Source organism: Anneissia japonica, unplaced genomic scaffold, assembly GCF_011630105.1.
Source record: "Anneissia japonica isolate Jap-2015-1 unplaced genomic scaffold, ASM1163010v1 scaffold287717_len1600092_cov198, whole genome shotgun sequence".
Classification (NCBI taxonomy): Eukaryota; Metazoa; Echinodermata; class Crinoidea; order Comatulida; family Comatulidae; genus Anneissia; species Anneissia japonica.
In genome coordinates, this window is record NW_022755469.1 from 1022786 (window position 1) to 1044584 (window position 21799).

Below are 21799 nucleotides of genomic sequence, written 5' to 3' on the forward strand. Positions count from 1 at the left end.
AATCTATCAATATTTTTAAGCTGTTAATTGTGACATTTTAATTATTTGTGCTAATTATGTTAATTATTATTGATTATGAGTAATAATGTACACCTACTGTATATATCATAATGACACACGCTTTAGTTATTCAGTCCATCATTTTTAGTGTTTCACATTTTAATTATTAGTGCTAATTATGCTAATTATTACTGATTATGAGTAATAATATACCTATACATAAAAATGACATGTGCTTAAATTAATAAGTCCATCATTTTTAGTGTTTATTAACATTTTAATTATTAGTGCTAATTATGTTATTTATTACTGATTATGATGAGTAATAATCATAATGTATACCTATAATCATAATGACACGCGCTTCAATTAATCAATCCATCATTTTTAGTGTTTATTAACATTGTAATTATTAGTGTTAATCATGTTAATTTTTATTGCTGATTATGAGTAATACAATTGTGTACAAAATACAATATAATTATTTTGATACATAATATTTTGGAATTTAAATTTCAAGATGTAACTCTTTGAATATAAATTATGTTCTATCTGGCAAATTTGTGTAATTTACCCATATATGGGCATGGTGACATCATTGTACCCAAATATGGGCATATCACATTTATTTGTCAAATAAAATTTCATTGTGTAGATAGAGCATTAATTATCATTAATTTTGTTTTAATAAGAATAGATTTAAACTGTTCTAATAAATCCTCGGTTCTTGACTATTTTTCAAAGTATTTCATTGAAGCTTGTCTTTTATTAGATTGGTTTTCTGTTTTTGTTGATAATAATTTGCCTCATTTTGATGAAAAGTCATTTAATCTATTTTCTCTTGTTGTTTGAATCTAGTTATTGAATCTGTTTCCAGAGCAAGCTGGCGAACATAAATCAATGATGCCGTACCTTGGAGGTAGGATCAATTGCATTGTGTGTGAAATTGTTGTGCTTGATTATTTGCAGTGTGTGACGCACTTTATCAGACGTAGCGGATGTGTATTTAAGCAACACATCAGGTGTACATGTAGCATGAGATGTGTACATGTAGCATGAGATGTGTACATGTAGCATGAGATGTGTGCTGCACTACATCAGATGAGTAGATGTACTGCAACACATCAGATTTGTACATTTACTGCATCACATTGCTACATGTGTACATACAGTATTGTACCACATTAGATGTGTACAAGCAATGCATTAGGTGTACATGTAGCATATGAAATATGTACATGTACTGCACTACATCAGATGAGCAGATGTACTGCAACACATCAGATGTTTACAGCTACTGCATCACATTGTTACATGTGTACATGTACAATAATGCGCCACATCAGATGTGTACAAGCAATGCATTAGGTGTATATGTAGCATATGAAATGTGTACATGTACTGCATTACATCAGATGAGCAGATATACTGCAACACATCAGATGTTTACAGCTACTGCATCACATTGTTATATGTGTACATGTACAATACAGCGCCTCATCAGATGTGTACAAGCAATGCATTAGGTGTATATGTAGCATATGAAATGTGTACATGCACTGCACTACATCAGATGAGCAGATGTACTGCAACACATCAGATGTTTACAGCTACTGCATCACATTGTTATATGTGTACATGTACAATACTGTAACACATCAATTGTTTACAAGTAATGAATTAGGTATACATGTAGCATATGAAATGTGTACATGCACTGCACTACATCAGATGAGTAGATATACTCTATTGCAACACATCAGATGTTTATAGCTACTGCATCACATTGTTATATGTGTACATGTACAATAGTGTAACACATCAAATGTGTACAAGTAATGCATTAGGTATACATGTAGCATATGAAATGTGTACATGCACTGCACTACATCAGATGAGTAGATATACTGCAACACATCAGATGTTTACAGCTACTGCATCACACTGTTACATGTGTACATGTACAATACAGCGCCACATCAGATGTGTACAAGCAATGCATTAGGTGTACGGTACATGTAGCATATGAGATGTGTACGTGCACTGCACTACATCAGATGAGTAGATGTACTGCAACACATTAGATGTGTAAGTACTGGATCACATTGTTATATGTGTGTATGTACCGTACCACATCAGCTGTGTATGCATACAACATCAGATGTGGACACATACAACATCAGATATTTTGACTTACCACATCAGGTGTGTACAGTACACAAACGTGTACAGGTACACACACATGTACCACCACATCAGATATGTGCACACCACTTTGGATGTGTACACATACAACATGAGATATTTTGACTTATAGCATCAAGTGTGTACTGTACACATACCATATCAGGTATTTACATGTAAATTTCAGATATGTACACGCACTACGTCAGTGAGTGTACACGCACCACAGATGTAACACGCACCACACCAAATGTGTAACATGTACAGTACCACACATGTTTTACTTGCTATACAACACATTACGTGTGTACATACACCATAGCAAATTATCTGGACTGCATCAGACCATAACCTATAATAACATAATGATTGTACTTCATTAACAAGATTATTCCAAATTATATCAGATACAGGTTGCATTTCTCTAGTGATTTATTAGCCTTTATTTATGTTCGACCATACCTCAGGTTTTCTAATTATAGAACATTTTATGGCCAGTTCATGATGTATTTCAATCATTAAATGTAACAGGCGGTTTAGTTTACTACACATACTTTTTCCTGAGATACTACTTGCTGCTCTGTACAGTATGATCGGTATCATCATCATCATCATCGTCATAATCATCACATCACCATCATCATCATCACATCATCATAATCATCATTACCATAATCATTAATGGCTTCAGCTTGAGTTCATTATAATTCTTCACATGGATAACTGTGATATCGCATATAAGGATGTAGTTATGGTGGGCGGGGCCACCTAGCTTTGAAGCTTTCCACCCAGTCTAAAGCTAATTTCATGGGCCTTAACCCACCTTTATTAATCCCATTATTAAAATCTACTCTTATTATTTAGGGTTTAACAATGTTATCACCTACCCATTTAAAATGTCTACCATTCACCCTTAGTTTTCTACATTTGCAACCCTGCACATATTAGAGATAGGAACTTAATTTCTTTTTTGCATTTACTTTGATTTGTGTCTCAGTCATGAATAAGTAATTTGTTTTCTTCTGTATTTGATGCCAAATGGTGTGGTAATATTTCTTGACTTCTTGACATTTATTTATATCCGTCTTTTTCTTGTAATTACTTGATCCATTTGTTTAATTTGAAATAACCAGGTGAATGCTTAACACCAGAACAGCATTTTGCTTTTTTATCGCTTGCTTTCATTCGGTTTAACTTGATCCTTTTATCATCAAGTTTGTGTTAGCTTAATAGAAAGCATTTCCTTTATCATATTCAATTATAGTATATCTATAAACATAATTAGTTTATTTTGTTTGCGGAGAGTATTGTTTAAAATTTCAGTTTTTAAATTGTTTGGGTTTTACAGATTGTTATTCTCATAAACATAAACAGCAGTATAATTAGTTATAGATTTGGCTTAGGACTAAGTTAGATTTATTAAAAATTAGTCAAAAACATATTTTTATAACAAATATTTAGGGTAAACTAAACCATTGATCAATATATATAATTACTTAATATTTTAAATAATTTTTCATTCAAAGAAGATAATAAACATTCACATGGAAAGAAAGAGAGCATTTATCTTAAAAGAATAATCTTGCTATATACACTGTATTAAAATGACAATGTTTTTGTTTTTAAATAGAAATAGTAGTAATATAATTTTATACTCTTTTGGTTTAGTAGTAGGTGTTTGTTTACTAAGTAGTCTTGACCTTGTGGCAAAGAATGCTTCTAGAAACATTAACCTTGTGAATTCACCCAGCATGCCCCCTCTGAAGTAGTATTGACACACTGGTGTCAACAACTAATATGTTCCAATAAAATTATGACCTCAATCCCCAAATATGTCTCTACTCAGGGAGTCTTACAAATTTGCTAGACAATTGACACCATTCAGTTCATGTTATTAGTTGACTGTACACATTAAGTTTTCTATAGTACATAATAATGTTTAAGTTTATTCTCAGCGATTCTAGGTGACCTTTTGTTTATAATGTGTTAAATCTATATCTTATTGTGTAGTACATAAATCTTCAGTTACCTTTTTTTTTTGGTTGGCTAGTGAACTTGATCGAGAAGTGCTCTTATGCAATATTACAGCCAATCACAAGATAGAAAGCTCAGCCTGATTATATTTCTATAATTTCTTTATCCTACTATAGACTTCATAATCTTTACAGGAATTGAGATTTTTTTTTGTAATTGTAATTTAAATTTTTTTTGGTGTCATTTTCATCTTTGTAAATTTTTAGGTAAGCGTATCTCAAGTACAGCACACAAAGGAGAGCTGGCAGAGAAAACGCTGCCAGACATCGAGGAGTATGTGAGGTAAAGTGGTAAAATTACATTCACTTAATTCCAACAGTGGATTTATAAACAAAGTACAATTAAACTAAAAAATATAACTAATTATCAAGCATAACTAAATACATTAAGGCCTATGATTGCCCAGAGCAAGCCTAATCACTAATTGGAAAATGATTATTGTGAAAAAAAGAATGCGGTAAATCATCAACATTTGAGTAAATATTTTTTGTGTTCCACCATTATTAACACGACAGTAATATTTCATGCCTAGTTTAGTGCATACTAAGTATAGATAATATTAAATTAGATATGGGTTATTAACCCTTCCCTAGTGATACATTAAAATGTTATATCACTTAATGCTTCAGCCAAATATTACCTTACGAGTCAAAATGTCTCCTAAAACTTATACTATCATTTTAAATTACCAGTGTCTGAAAGTTCCAAATCAATCAGTCTGTCTACGCAGACATAAATACATTGTCAGCCATCAGCCATGCTTACATTAAGAATTATGTTTAATTTTTAGGGCTAGATTTCATTTTGAACACTGTTGTTTATCTCATCTGTCAAGTACTTACAGATCTCAACAATATGCGCATTTGTAATCTAATTTATTGAAAATCTGTAAGTGTATTTCAATTGCAGTCTAGACAACCAAGTTTTTGGTCTGAAAAAAAAGTCATTTACATAAAATAGTGATATATTAAATAATTATTTTAAGCCCACCATTATTTTTGTGACTTTTGTCTCTTTTCTTTCAGACAACTCAGTACTCTTCCACAACACATTTTACAATGTCAACATGTGGTGTCATTCTTCAGCCCATCCAGTGCCCCTACCCCAGGGAGTCAACCAGTACTGCCAGGCGTAATCCCCGATGAGGCGCTCATATTACCAGATACAAACACTCCAGCTAGTAAGTACCGTAGCTACTCAAGTATAAACTCAGGGCTCCCTGTCCCCTGAAAATAAAATCTGATCAAATTTGTGGGAGATGGGGATGGTTGAACTTGAACCGAGGGCAGAAAGTGCATATACTAGGGAGCTTTGGATTTGTGCGACAACGCGACGCTAGAACGGAATCACTCACACGTGACTGTCCTACCTGGCGTTCTACATTCTCTGCATACATAGATTTGGCCAAATTGCGTTCCAGAATCTATTCGGCGAGGTGACTCTAACGTTCTTGCATGTGCAGATGATTTTGAGTGACGTTGTTACGTTCTACGTCCTACCGTCGTCGTGCAATCGAAAGCTCCCTAATAATGCTCCAGCAATAGGGAGGGAGCGAGAATTTGTTCAGATTGAATTTTTGCCTAGCTTTACGAATGTCATGTTTACTTACAGTGCTGTACTACTGTAAACATTGCCCGCAGTGTGTCGCAAAAACATAGATAAGGAAAGGTAGTATTGTCGCAATGTAAAAAAAAAACAGTCAAATTTTGTTATGATATCCAAGTATATAACATGGGTTTTACAAAAAGAACATAATTTTTTGGGAATTTAACTGCCCTGTTGTTTGAAACTAAACAGTGGATCCTCTGATTTTCATATATTACATCTTCTTCGAATTTGTTAAAATTAAAAAATATTCATTAATTGATTTCACAAAAAAAAACCAGCCTGTTAAATGTAAACAACGTCAAGCAGAATTGACAGTGCTACAGGTAGCATTCTTACTGTTTTACATATGTGTTACCTGACAGTAAAGGATGCTTACTACCAATAGATTTTCTTATTATAATTTTAGTATTGATTACATTTCAGGTTAAAAAGCCTGCAACTAAATCCCAGTAGCGACCTACTGTTTAGTTGATGCACTTCTTTTAAAGATATTCTTATCTACAGTATATCTCTCACATTACACATTATGTATGAAAGTAAGAAGCCAGGGCAGACATCCAGTGGTGAAACCAGGACTTGAGTTAGGGTGAGACGCCAATAGGAAGCCTTAGATTTGAAAAGACGTAGAACATTTATGATGTCACTTTATGATGTCACATTAATTTCACTGCACATGTCTAAACATTTTGCGCTACGTTTTCTTTTGAAATTTGGAACAGTTGTCGGCAAAATTTGCGTTCAGGCCTGAACGAGGACTGTACTGTATTAAACATTGGTGCGTCAGTCTTTCATGTTTGTGACATATCCGCTTACATGCCATAAAAAATCAAAATTGATTTAAAGTAAAATGATGGACACACGCGACAACATCCATGCATGAATGAATTCTTAATCGAAAGCATTCTATTGTCCTTGACACCGGCCCTGGTTCCCAGCCTATCCCCCATTGGTTCTACCACTTCAGACATCTCTCTAAAACATTTGACTTTACCCACAATATATGGCTTTCTCACAAACTCATAGGCCCGCAGTTGATTCCTTTTATGTCTTCGATTGGTTGAGATATAGTTATGTGCTTCTATAAAATTTATTGTCATTTTTTCAAACTTGTTTCAGATGTAGATTATAAGCAGCAGGTAGTGTGTGACCAGCTACATAGCGGCACACTTGATCATGTAGCTAATGATCTCAATGAACCGGCTGAATGTTTACGGTCCAATGACCAACCAAATGAGGATTACGCCCCAGACGCTTGCCAATTCGCTACCCCACCAGCTTGCCACAAAGATTCGGACGTCAATGTAGAACTTGCTCCTGGTTATCACATACCCAACGATACATTGGTGACGTCCATAGAAAATAGTAGCAAGATGGTGTACTCAACTACAGTGACATCGCCGTCGATACACGCCACCAACATCCCCGCCAATCCACATCACATTCAACCAATTTGCCCACAGGGTAGTTACGACAACCAAAGAGTACAGAATAGGCGAGGTAGATATAATCCTAATGTACATCTTCATATACACTGGACAATGATGGCATTGTTTCGTAAAATATTTTTCTGACAAATAAATACACTAATTACTGCTGTATGCCCTTATATGGTCATGATGTGCCTATATATGGTCGTGATGTGATGTCATCATGACGATAATTAGGCATGTCACATGTTTTTGTCAAATAAAATTTGGTAGCCTAGACAGGGATTATATTATGGTCCTGATGACATCACATCATGACCATATATAGGCACATTATGACTATATATGGGCATACAACAGTTTCTACAACAGGACAGAGCATATACCCTCAATAACAGTTTGATCAAACACCTTCTACTGAAACGTACAGACAAACAAATGTATGACTGCTTAACCCTACATTAGAAATATCAAAAGTCTGATGGAAGGCTTACATGGATTTAGTATTCAATTTTCATTGCCATAAATGATAGCAAAGATTAGAATTGCATTATTGAGATTTTATTTATGAAGGGCACTTATGAGATTATGCAAATATTGTATTGTGTAGGTAATGAAAGCTTTTAGAATCGTTATGATGTTATATGAAACTGGTGATTATATTATTATTGAACTAGTTGACACAGGACTCCTCTTTATCTAAATAGAATTCTTTCATCTCAAATTGCTGCTTCATATTTAATCTCTGGCTTATGACCACCCAAGTTACTAATGTTTATCGGAAATGGTTTATGAAATTTTACTAACATAGGTAGTTTATATCAAGGCTATTAATAATGTCTGCAGTATGCCTACACTACTTTTACTACTATTTTTAACCACCTTAGTTGATTATGTTTAGGATATTAGCAACTTTAATAGCTAGTCAATAATATTGTGTTTCTTTACTTATAACCATCTAAAGTTGTTAGATGTTAGGATTTTATACATATTTTAATAAGTCATCAATAAATGTGTTAGTTATTTTATGCCAAGCTGTTTATTTTCATGCCTTGAAGACATATAAAGCTCTGTCTACACTATCAAATTCTGTGTGACAAAAAAGTGTGATATGCCCATATATAGGCATGATGACATCACACCATGACCATATATAGGCATAGCATTACCATATATGGGCATGTCAATTTTTTTTGTCACAGAAAATTTGATAGTGTGGATAGAGCTTTAGGAAGTGCCAGCTCTTTTTAGGAGCTATTTTTAGCTTTTAGATTCATCTATCACTTACAGTAGAATGAAATATTAATAACCATATATTAGTAACCACATACATAATTCATCCAAGGAAGCGATTACTTGATATTTAATTTGTGGTTTAAATGAATGAGATTTAACGCAATACAAAAAGCAGACTGGAAATATTATTAAATAATGATAATAAATATGAAGTATTAATAATAATAATAATAATAATAATAGATGTATCTTGGTGGTTAAGATGCCTGCTTTTCAGTCCCAACAATAAAAACAGCTCCACTCTCTAAACCTCCTAATAAGACTACATTTATGCACCTTAATCGCTTATAGATGTCATATGCACCTAGTAGCATTTTATGGTTCACAAAGCATAAATACACATTTAAAAAGTAAATTAATTTAAAATCTAATTTATTAGTTAATATCTGTCTCTTATACACATCTCATGCTTACATTAAGAATTATGTTTAATTTTTAGGGCTAGATTTCATTTTGAACACTGTTGTTTATCTCATCTGTCAAGTACTTACAGATCTCAACAATATGCGCATTTGTAATCTAATTTATTGAAAATCTGTAAGTGTATTTCAATTGCAGTCTAGACAACCAAGTTTTTGGTCTGAAAAAAAAGTCATTTACATAAAATAGTGATATATTAAATAATTATTTTAAGCCCACCATTATTTTTGTGACTTTTGTCTCTTTTCTTTCAGACAACTCAGTACTCTTCCACAACACATTTTACAATGTCAACATGTGGTGTCATTCTTCAGCCCATCCAGTGCCCCTACCCCAGGGAGTCAACCAGTACTGCCAGGCGTAATCCCCGATGAGGCGCTCATATTACCAGATACAAACACTCCAGCTAGTAAGTACCGTAGCTACTCAAGTATAAACTCAGGGCTCCCTGTCCCCTGAAAATAAAATCTGATCAAATTTGTGGGAGATGGGGATGGTTGAACTTGAACCGAGGGCAGAAAGTGCATATACTAGGGAGCTTTGGATTTGTGCGACAACGCGACGCTAGAACGGAATCACTCACACGTGACTGTCCTACCTGGCGTTCTACATTCTCTGCATACATAGATTTATCTAAATAGAATTCTTTCATCTCAAATTGCTGCTTCATATTTAATCTCTGGCTTATGACCACCCAAGTTACTAATGTTTATCGGAAATGGTTTACTAAATTTTACTAACATAGGTAGTTTATATCAAGGCTATTAATAATGTCTACAATATGCCTACACTACTTTTACTACTATTTTTAACCACCTTAGTTGATTATGTTTAGGATATTAGCAACTTTAATAGGTAGTCAATAATATTGTGTTTCTTTACTTATAACCATCTAAAGTTGTTAGATGTTAGGATTTTATACATATTTTAATAAGTCATCAATAAATGTGTTAGTTATTTTATGCCAAGCTGTTTATTTCCATGCCTTGAAGACATATTAGGAAGTGCCAGCTCTTTTTAGGAGCTATTTTTAGCTTTTAGATTCATCTATCACTTGCAGTAGAATGAAATATTAATAACCATATATTAGTAACCACATACATAATTCATCCAAGGAAGCGATTACTTAATATTTAATTTGTGGTTTAAATAATATATTAATAAAATATTATTAAATAATGATAATAAATATGAAGTATTAATAATAATAATAATAATAATAGATGTATCTTGGTGGTTAAGATGCCTGCTTTTCAGTCCCAACAATAAAAACAGCTCCACTCTCTAAACCTCCTAATAAGACTACATTTATGCACCTAGTAGCATTTTATGGTTCACAAAGCATAAATACACATTTAAAAAGTAAATTAATTTATCTAATTTATTAGTTAATATATCCCAACATTTATATTATTGGCTCATATGCATCTTACATTGGTTGTAATGGTGGTAATGATGATGATGGCGGTATGGTGGGGTAGTGGCAATGATAATAGTAATGGTGGTCATATCAATGAGGGTAACGAAGTTGAATTAATATGAGAACATGTTTTTTTTTCTCCTTCTATTTAGATGGAATAATTGTTACGTCTCCAAGAGTTTTAAATTCCAAGACTCACTCAAGACAAGCATGGTAAGTACACGCCGTCTCATTTATCAATCTGTCTTCATTACGATTATAATCAATCTCAACATTATCATCATCATCATTAATATCTTCATTATATCTTCAGAATGCTCATATAATTATCAGCTGACCACCACCACACTCATCGTCAGTGGTAAGCGGATAATTATATGATTGTCGTGATGTAAATAAATAGTGTATTGCTGCATGTTACAGAAATTTGATATTTATATGATTTTCTGTTAATTTTTAGGCCAGCCTACAATCAAGCAATATCGTCTCATGTGCTATATGGCACACAGTTACAAGTGATGCCTTACCCTGCCACTGTAGCGAGCGATATGGTAGCGCCACTCATCCAAGAGTGGCTCAAGAAGCAAAGGCTACACAAGTATAACGCTCTTTTCCAAGGCATGACTGTAGAGCAAGTAAGTACACATTAGAGAGGGCGCTGTTGAAGAAATATGTTAACAATTATGACTATGATATAAAGACAGAGAACCAACCCTCCCCCTCCCCCAACATGTAGTGGCATATGTAGGAGTCATGAAATGGGTGAGACTAATGGGAGGGACGAAGGTGAAGTGGGGAAGGGACTCGACGATTAGGTGACAGGGAGGTAGCTCGCTAATAAGGTGATTTGAGGCAATTTTTAACTAATTGACTGGTTTTTGGGGAGCAAGTGATGCATGAGTACTGTATTTTTTTTGGGGGATCCCCTGTGCCACTATGTTGTATAAGTTTGGCATATAATTTCATATCTGCTACATAATTCAGTAGTTTTTAATATAATTTCTTTATGTTGCAAATAAAATGATACTCATTTTATTGTGTTATAAAGTTGTTTTGTAGTCTTCTTGTTCCAAGAAGTCGCAATCTCAAGTAAAATTGTTTTCCATGAAAAGTATAACTGAGGCAGCAGAAAAAATGAAGTGTGTAGAAAAAAAGATATTTTAATATGGCCTTAGCATTCCATCCATTTATGATTTGTATCCACCTCTTACCTCATATTTCTTAATTTATGTTTAAAATTTTGTTTTTTGTGAACATTAATATGATTTCAATAATATTATAATATTTATAGGTATTGAAGTTAAGTGAACAGGAAATTGATTCGTGGGAAATTGTGACTGGGGCCAAAGGTCGTATCAAGACACAACTAGAACAATTAAGGTAAAGGTGTTCATAATGAAACTGTCTGCTTGTAAATATTTTCAAATAACAGCGAAAGTTAACAAATTATTTTGTATTGAATTAATTGTATCCTCTCAGGAAAAATGGATTTTCGGAACTGAATGGTCTTGCAGCAAGTATGCCTCCGTATTATCCAGTAGCTGGCAGTCCTAATAGGATATATTATGGCCCTGTCAATCATGGACTTTATCATTCAGATAATAGACTACCACCGCATGGACTCTCGTTACCTGTTAGGCATACAAGTGAAACTGCTAGTTCGGATGCGTCAAGTCCTTTGTCTTCAAGTTCAGATGAAAATGAACGGGGTAACAACTGATTTGTTTAACTATATCTTTGGGTCCTTGTATTGGCACCGCAGTCTTATATCTAGGACGAGTGTAATGGGTGCTTAGCCTCCCCCCTCCCCACAAAAAAAAAAAAAAAAAATTGAGTAAAAATATTTTAAGACAGGTGAAAATTTACCCTATGTACAGATTGTTATTTTCTGTAATAAATATTAAAAATAGATTTATTTATTTATTTTATTTATTTGTTATTTATACTGGGTTTCCTCTTCAGTAACAAATTACTGTTCTCAGGGCCCAGTACACATAAAACAGTCCACGACACACAAGACAAACATACACACATGATGCTTTACACAAACTAAATCTCAATATGAGGTTTAGGGAGTGGAGTTGTTTTGGTTGTGAGAAAAAAATCCTGCAACTGACAGGAATTGAACCCATGACCCTGGGATTGGAAGGCAAGCATCTTAACCACCAAGCTATTCAACTCCACTAAATAAATAAAATATAAACTATTTACATTTTAACTAGATATTAATCATTAGGAAAATGTAATTCTGCAATACAGTATTAATATTTTAAGCTTGCATCCTATAAACCAGCACCAGGGAAAAAATGAAAATTAACTTTATAATATATTCTTATTCTCTACATTATAATGATGGGTCAGTTACTAGAATTGACTTACTATTGCCAGAGTTATGAGTTTTAGGGCTTCTCTGTACTGACGTATACAATACTGCTACATTCTTATGCTTATTACTCAGTTTAACAATTAACAACAGTATGCTGGTCTTGAGATACCAAGCCTATAATAATAAAGTAATAGTAATAATAATAAGCTTTATTTTAACACAGAAAAACTTGTTTCAACTAGAGTTGTTGTTCTACAAGTCCGTGTAGGAGAAGCAAAAAAAGTAAACAAATTGAAATAACATACCATTTTGTTAATTGAACAACTTTAAGAAAACCAAAAATACAATTGATACAATTATTCAATATGGAAATGTCGACATTCTGTAACCCAGACCCCCAGCAACTCCACTACTGGTACTTCGCAACCTGGACACTTTGAGATTTGAAATGCCTTGGTTACAAAATGTCCAGATTGCGATGCACCTGCAGTATAGCGTCATGAAACATCCAGGTTTCAAAATTCCTGTCACCCATCTACATAAAAATAATTACAAAAAGGTACTAACAGAAATAAAAAACTAAACTAAAAATCAGAAGCTAATATACAAAAATACAATATCACAAGGATGAACAAAAATTGTGTTTACATGGTAGCAATAAACATTTTTTTAAATAAATTGACATTAATAGCATTTTAGAGGTCTTCACTAATATCATTCCAGATTTTTGCACCCCTATATTATAAGCTTCTTTTCTTATAGTCAGTTCTTGGTTTTGGTAATTTCATTTGACCTACCAGAATTCTAGGTAACCACATGTTGTATTTGGTCCATATTCACCCCAATAGTAATACTGGATACGACCCTGCACCCAATTTAGCTGGTCCCAGCATTGCCCACTCTATTGCTTCTTCATTCATGTATTGATTTCATTCTTTACGTGTATGATTAAGATTTTTTTCTCCTCTCCAGATTCTGAAGGAAGTGAGAATTCAATACCCGAAACCAAGATGGCTTCCAGTAGCGCTACATGTGTCCTTCCTACCAGCAGCAGTAGTAGCAGCAATATAGCAACTCTCCACACACCTGTACTCAATAGCAATTGCGTAGCAGCGGCAAGTCCGCAGCTTAGTCCTGTACACCTATCACAACCCACCTTGAATACTAAACGGACAGATGCTCCGGTTTTTGACGACCACACGGTCAAGCTTAACATGCCCGGTTCACTTCCTCTGATACCCGATGCTTCTTTAGAAATGAACACTGGACAAGGCCAGACATTTAGCAATTTGCCAGAATCTAGAAACAGTGTTGATTGTGCATCCGGAAAACCTAATAAAAACAAATTGCCAGTGTATAGTTCAAGCCTGGAATATCGTTTAAATCCTGCACCGTTGGTTGTGGAACAGCCTGGACAAGACTTACGATATCCATGCTATACGGAAGCAATGAATCGTGGTTGCGTAACAAACTCCAGTCCAGGTAACAGAGTAGATATTACATTTGGTAATGTACCGCTTTCGCTTGCCTCTCCATGTGGACGTACTGGAGAAATGCCGCAGGTAGGCACAGGTATTGTTGGTTCAAAAGTCCCTGTTGAACATACGCCTTACAGTGTTGCTAGGACAATGTATTCGCCTTCCTCGCAAAGTATATACCCATCCAGTAGCCAACATCAGACAAGAGTAAGCTCTGAAACTTATATTGCACCGACCACAGTAACATTTTCAACTACCACTGCGCCTGTACTGGCGCTCGGCAATAACAGCACATACACTAACGAAAGTACTTTGGGAATTACCTACAATAACAATCACACCACGTATGGTACGAACTCATTGCTTGCCTGCACAACGTGTAACTCTAGCATACCGTGCGGTAATGCCCCTCCGCACAGTAATCTACACGTTCCATATAATAGTTACGTACCCCAAGGTGCTATTGCTTATCAGAATTTCAGTAACTATTATCACCAAGGCGGCATTATGCAGCCCAACAGTTTGATCAATCAGGGAATACCGAGCAGTCCACGGTACGCTAACGTTCCTCCACCACCATTCCAAAACAACCTAGCCGGCGAGCTTGCCGCATACGGGAATGGACATTATGGAATTATGCATCAGCATGGTCACATGTATGTAGGCATGGGTATTGGACACAGGCCAGGACCTACGCATCATGGCCATTTAGGAAATCCGGGAATGGTCAGTAAAAAGATGACCTGCTACAACTGCGGCTTGCCGGGTCATAAGGCCACAGAATGTCGAGAACAATGCATGCAGACAATAACTCAACAGAGTAAGTATCGCAATATTTCTGTTTAGTTGATTCAGCAGAGTAAACATTGATGGTGTCACATCTTGCTGGAAGGTAGTTGCTTACTTCCCCCAGAGGTGATTCCCTAGGAGTGCAGGACCAATCGGGAACCTATAGTTTGAATGGGAAGGGCTGGGGATGTTCTCTTCCCTATTATCGTGGTCAGGGCTACACTCCCTGAATGCTTGGGAGCTTCAGCCATTTTAGACTCTACAATGACTGAAATTTCACATTTGAGGGGTTGTTTAGCCTCTGCTAGGTGGGAAAAGTGAGTACCCCTGCCCCACGTCTTTGCCTGTCATATTAATGGATTATCTATTTGACTGCTAGGCTACAACAGCAACAAAAAATCAGAATGATTAAGATATCCTTTGTAGAACACAAATAGGTTTAATTGATAAGGCAGCTATTGAATTGGGGAATAATATGTAAAATCTTTGACTATTATAATAAATATTTGGTTATTTTTAAACATTTTAATGAGGTTATAACCTGAATCAAAATTAACACTGATTTGTACAGGGTTAGTGATTACTATTTGTATCAAAATTACCAACTAATTTCTGATTTTCTCATATATAAAAATCGACTCCCCTCACTCTTCCTTTCCCCAACGCCTGCATCACCTACCTTGTGTTGTCTTTCTAATCTCTATTCTTTCATTTTGTTTTTTTTTTGTTTTGTTTTTTCTGATTTCAGGCCAGTACAACTTGAATTTTAAACCAATTGAACATAGTGAATCAAGCAAAAGCTAGTAGATGTAATAGAGACAGCAAGTAACTGTCTACTCAAAAATACTAATAGAACTTGTGGAGAGAAAAAATGTGGAAGTTAAAATCAAGAGAAGATATTGGTGCTTTGAGGGCAGAAATTTACTATAGTAACAAGATTTTTTTCTGTACTCTGAAAAACGTGAAGTGTCACGCTGTTGAACCCACTTCTTTTTTGGTATGCCTGCCTTAATTGGCATTTATTTTTTTTTTTTTTATCGGAGCATGTAAGCCATTGTATATGGGCCTTAAAAATTTATTGAGATATTTTCAGCATGTTGTGTCTTTAAAAGATGTATATAGTGTTTATATTGTAGAATTAAGTATTTTGAAGAGCCAAAATGTAGCTAAAATGTTTTAACGATGTCATGATATGATAATGAGGAGTTTATATGGCCATTTTACAATACGTTGGAGATTGGAGAGAAAAATTGAAGAACTTAATTTTACTTTTTATTTTTTATTTTATTTTTTTTTTTTGAGTGAAAGATATTTACCAAATATAAATGAGCCAACTGATAGATTATGGTGGTTGTCTGGGTTAATAGGATTTAAATAGTCACTGAGAACTCTACTATTTGGATTCAATGTGGCCACTTGTTGTCAGGGAATGAAATATTCTAAATTATTTGTTTTCATCCTGCATTTGTTGGTCTTACTTTTCTTTAAACATTACCTTGTCTTTAACATTCTTTGCATTTTGTTTATTTTGTTCCTCTTTTTTAATTCTTTCTCCTTGCTTTTCTGTCCATTAACATATCCATCATCATCATCATCTTCTGTTATTGTGCATAACCTTGGTTGAGTATACTTGCAAAATGTGTTTGTACAGTACTCATATATGTCACAATCAAAAGGGAAAGAAAAGTAAATAAATAAATATAAATAAAAAATAAAATAAAACATTATCTTGAACTCATTGGCATTGCTATAGTTACTCTCGAATGATAATATCCAATGTTGACCGTATGCGGTGCAACACCTGATTGGATGATTCAAAGTTTTAAGAATATATGTTCAGGTGGTCAGTAACTGGCCCAAAGGCTTGACAGTTATTGACCAGGCAATAAGTGACCACAAAAACTAGACAACCACAGTAATCACTGGCCATACATAAATAGGCTGACCGCACAGGAGGTAAACAAAAACTAGATGACAATCATGCTGGCATTTTCCAGTACATGTCCGCCTCACATGGTCCGATTCCAAACTAGACCACTAATTACCAACCGCGCTGGATAAACGTGTGCTGTTATTAGTCGGCTGTTTATCTTAAATAGCACTTTGTCAAAATTACATTACCAAATATTTACTATCAGAGTTGAGGGCGCCAGGTTGTTATTCGATGGGTGCCCTTCAACTACCAATATCATAGTTTACGCATTCCTCTCAGCTTTTTTTGCTGCATTTGTGAGGTGTAATATAATAAGATAAAGTTAGTGTTAAAGGCAATATGTCGAATCTTCCTGTAGTTAACAGTGGATAAGCCTAAGACAAGGTGCTGTACTTAGCTACTCAGTATTTTGCTGTTACTCAAGAATTTATCTGGGACTAAACTTTTTTTTTTTAGTAAAGAAGATTTTTATTCGTTGACATTATAGCAATATTGTATTAATTATCATTACCCATCTCATACGTTGTTGCATAGGCATAACAAAAGAACCAGTAACTCCTAGCACTATAGTACAGTAAATAACACAACTCCATATATGAGACAACTCCATATATGACTCAAAATATAAATATAGCAAGTATGTAATTCTTATATGTCATTCTGCTTCAGATTGTAATAACAGTAGAAATACTGCATTGTATTGGTGCTAATACATTATAATAATAATAATAATCCTATTTTTTTGTTTGACTTGATATTGATATTATATTTAGATTTATTTTTGAGAAGTTTTTTCTTGGCTTGAAAAGATTACTTATGTCCACCTTGTGATGGGTGATCTTGTATTTCATCACATATCTTTATATTATATACTGTATTGTTGCTAGATATATTTATATATAATGTTATCAGTAAATGTTAAATCTCCCTATGTATATTTGATTAAAACATGGTTATATTTAGCAAAAATTGCCTTTGCTCTGAACAATAAAGTACTTGTTGAGGGAACTACTTTTCTTGAGAGCAGGGTTTGTGTTAATGTGTTAACCGATTCAGACATACTATGCGCAATAACACAGCTTGGATTGTGATTAATTATTTAACAATATCTCATTAATAAAACCAGAAGAGGCTTTAATTTTTTTAATTTTTTTTTTTGTTGGGGTGGGAGGGCGGGTTCTGAAAGGGTGCAAACGGGTGTTACATAGGTGAAATTTAATAGAATCCTAATCTAATTGTCTCTGAGAAGCGGATACATTCCCCTGTGCTGACTGCTGAGATTGCTAATACAATACGATTCCAAAAGTGTTTCCCCCACCCTGTTAATAATACCTTGGATTTCCCCATAATTGGAACAAGTACATTTTGATATGTACTGCAGCTTTTATTGCTTACTGTACATTTGAAAGTACAATATTTGTGCCATGGAGCTAAAACCCTGTTGCACCATTACTTCTGCTACCTAGTAACTGGCATTATAAAGTATAAATATTGAGAAATTCAAACTTATCTCTTCTTTCATGCATACCTTCTATATGTACATTTGTTCTTTAAGTGTTCATTATTTGTGCCATGGAGCTGGAACTGTGTACTTCTGCTACCTAAGGCTAAACCAGCTTTACTACAAATTGAATGCGTTGTCCAAAACACAGTTGCCATGATAAATCTTGCATCAGAAACCTGTGAGAAATTTCTCAGGTCTGTGAGATATTTGATTATGACCACTGTGCCCGATAATGTACTCACTTAAATATCCAGTTCTGGATATGTAATACTGAAATTGATTTGTGTTATCAGTTCTATGTTAGATGTAAAACATGTTTGCAAATATTCTTGTTTTTGGGGGTTATATAAAGCTATAGTATGTATGAGTGTTTTCAGTACATTGTTTTAAATGAAGCAATTATAACTAAAAACAAGTTTGGTAGGCAAAATCAAATGTTAATTTTGAAGTTGTTTGATTTTTGTCATTTGTTTCAAATGTTTGCCAATATGAATGAATTCCTTTTGATAAACGTTATTATGTCATTGATTCGAAGCATTTTAATTGTCCGATCTAGTAAAATATTGGTTACACGTTGATGCCTTCTGTGTGTGATTCATGGATGCAGCGGAAAATATTGCAGGTTTTTATTTTCATGAAGTTAAAATTTACAGCCCAAGTGTGAAAGGTAATTAGGAAATCTAACCACTGTGTGCACCCATGCATTACAAATTCGATTAACAGACAAACATTTGTGAAGTAATTGGATTGCGATGTCCGAATCTAAACAGAAATTATGCTTTTTATTACTTTCTAACAACTTCACTGTTATATCTTCAACCGTGACATTGTAGAAATCGGTATCTTACCATTTGTATTACAAAAACAAATTGACAAAAAAACAAGAGTTAATGTATTTTATACAAGAATGTTTTAGCGATTAGTTACTGTTGGCATACTTTTAAAATGTCTTTTATTGCAATGGATTCATTTATTGGTATATTAAAACCATACTTCAGTTACTATTAGGAAATCCCTACAGTGTATGTACTAAATCTTATGAATTTTAAGTGTTTTTATGTCTCTTTTTGTTATAAAATTTGTGTTATAGTGTGTGATAATTGCCCTTTTAGCATTAGATTTCATTCTTTATGATGTTTCGCCAGTTATAAACTTTTAATTTTCTTTAATCTTGTCATCTGATTTCCTAAATAGCACCTTTGATCCAAAACTTATATAAGCTGATTTTTGTTTTTTGAAGACCAGAATAATTAACCGAAATTGAACTTTATTTAGGTGTTTTTGTTATTATTGTGTTTCATGCCATTTGTTAATTATGTCCTACATTATAGGTAAGATGTTCATTTAAGAGAGTTTAATGATGTTTTTATTTAGTAAGGATAATCAGAAGTATGTATGTATATTATATGAATGGGTATCATGACAGGTGTAATCTCCTTGTAGATATTATAAATTGAGTATTTTAAACAAAGAAAAGTGTGTTCATGTTAAAGAAAAATGTAAAAAAAAACATACAATAGCAATTTATATACACAATATGAAGGAATGTGTGCTGTTGAAAACTACACTAAAGTATAGCTGCTGTTCTCGAGGCTTGAACAAAGCCTCGCGGTTTTAAGCGAACCTGCTCACTTTGGTGAGTGAATCGCAATGACTAGTACGTTCGAATTACGTAAGTGTAACATATAGTGCCCTCTACGGCCTAATAATAATTATCGTTGTCAGTACTACTATTCAACTAACTGTCCAATATAGGAATACAGATTTTGAGAATAGGGGGTTATGTGCGAAATGGCATTAACATAGAGGGCAGTACAGGTTCATTCCTGTCCGATTGTGTAGCTTTACAAGTCGGTCATTTACCGACTTCTACAAAAAAACGCAGGTCTTATACATTGCTTGTCTAGATAGGCACACACTGTCGTATATTTCTAGAAAGGTGGTTGAAATATTTTATCTGCTCAACTCCAGTGTACAGTGTATCAGTTTATCATTGAATTGTTCAATTGCTTAACAAGTTCAAACTTAAATATTAAGTCTCATTTTGTTGGTTTTCTTTTGTTGTTGTCTGTGTCTGATAATAATTGCAGCTTTAGGCCAAATAAAAAAAAGTATTAGTTTCTCATCCCCTCACGCATCCATTTTCTCTGCCTCACCATTTTTTTAAAATTTTTTTATTTCTTTTATTTTTATGAAATGTATGAAAATTTAGCTAACTCACATCAGTAAAATTCCTCTCTCATCGTTCGTGGTAGGGGATACATATGGTGTGAATCATGGCTCGACCTTCTTTTATTTGCTTTCAATGTGTCTACTTGGTAAAAGTGAGAAATTAGTAGCTGTTTCCCATCAACCATCTTGGATTTGCCATCTCGGAGTTTTAAAAAAAGTTCCCTCATTCTCTTTTTTTCAAGATATTAAGGTGAGAAACTACTTTTATTTTTTTACTTGTCCTTAAATATAAAATACAGTAATTGTACTTCAAGGAGTGAATGCTGACAGGTTGTAACTATCTTCTACTCATATAGTGGACAAAAATTAAGCATATTCATAAAGACTATTACCCCTTTTTCAGTACCATGTTTTCAGTGCATACATAATGATAATTTGACCCTATTTTTGCTGAGGGGTGATTAGAGGCAGTGCATTTTAAACCTAAATGGATATTCATGCTTTTCCACTGTATGAGGAGATTAAAATAGTTCTTACCGTGAGTTTGGTTTACATAGAATCTCTACACTGTCGCTACAGTGTTCCCCGACGCAATCTGGAAGGCTCCCCGATTCGACCGATCAATCAGCATCATCGAAATCTGTCGCCGATAGCGTGTAGCGATCGTATGGAAACCATATCAATATATATCATCATAGCGCCACCTATCTGCGCCTACTGAGGAAGAAAGATCATTTTTTCAGTATTACGCGCTTATTCCACAGACGCACGTGTATTGGTTCACGTTAGTCGTTTTATAGGACTTTAGCAACTATATCCAAGGGTCGGGGCTTAGCGCAGCGATCCATTATTTCAATTAGCTGAAATAATATTCGTTCAGTTCACGTTATTAGGGAGATTTCGCAACCTTACGAAAACTGTAATCAATTCATATTCTTGACAATTTATACTTTAAAGAGATCCTTTATGATCCTTGATTCATGCAAAATGCATGAATCGCTTACGTTGTGACAGATGCACTCTAGGGGGAAGGGTTGTCTAAAAAATTGATGACGCAACCGTATTTGTTTAAATAGCTGTATTGTGAACCAAGATGCATACATTACTTAATTGCTATATTACTAAGTTCATATTCCCCTTTCGTTCGCATTAGGCCAATGTTTACATTTCCATTTATTAATAATAATTGTCGACTTGTATAGCGCATA

At 34.2% G+C, this 21799-nt stretch overlaps 1 protein-coding gene across 1 annotated transcript in view; it reads left to right on the forward strand.

Annotated features, from left to right (window-relative positions):
- LOC117123446 (zinc finger CCHC domain-containing protein 14-like) overlaps positions 1 to 20455 on the forward strand; it is a gene marked incomplete in the record, with an annotated part of 42672 nt that extends 22217 nt beyond the window's left edge. The window contains 10 exon segments of the mRNA XM_033269360.1: positions 859 to 919; positions 4425 to 4500; positions 5244 to 5398; positions 6943 to 7323; positions 10542 to 10602; positions 10850 to 11024; positions 11681 to 11769; positions 11869 to 12098; positions 13688 to 15013; positions 15731 to 20455. Coding sequence (XP_033125251.1) covers positions 859 to 919; positions 4425 to 4500; positions 5244 to 5398; positions 6943 to 7323; positions 10542 to 10602; positions 10850 to 11024; positions 11681 to 11769; positions 11869 to 12098; positions 13688 to 15013; positions 15731 to 15786 — 2610 coding nt within the window.
- Between the last annotated feature and the right edge of the window lie 1344 nt (positions 20456 to 21799).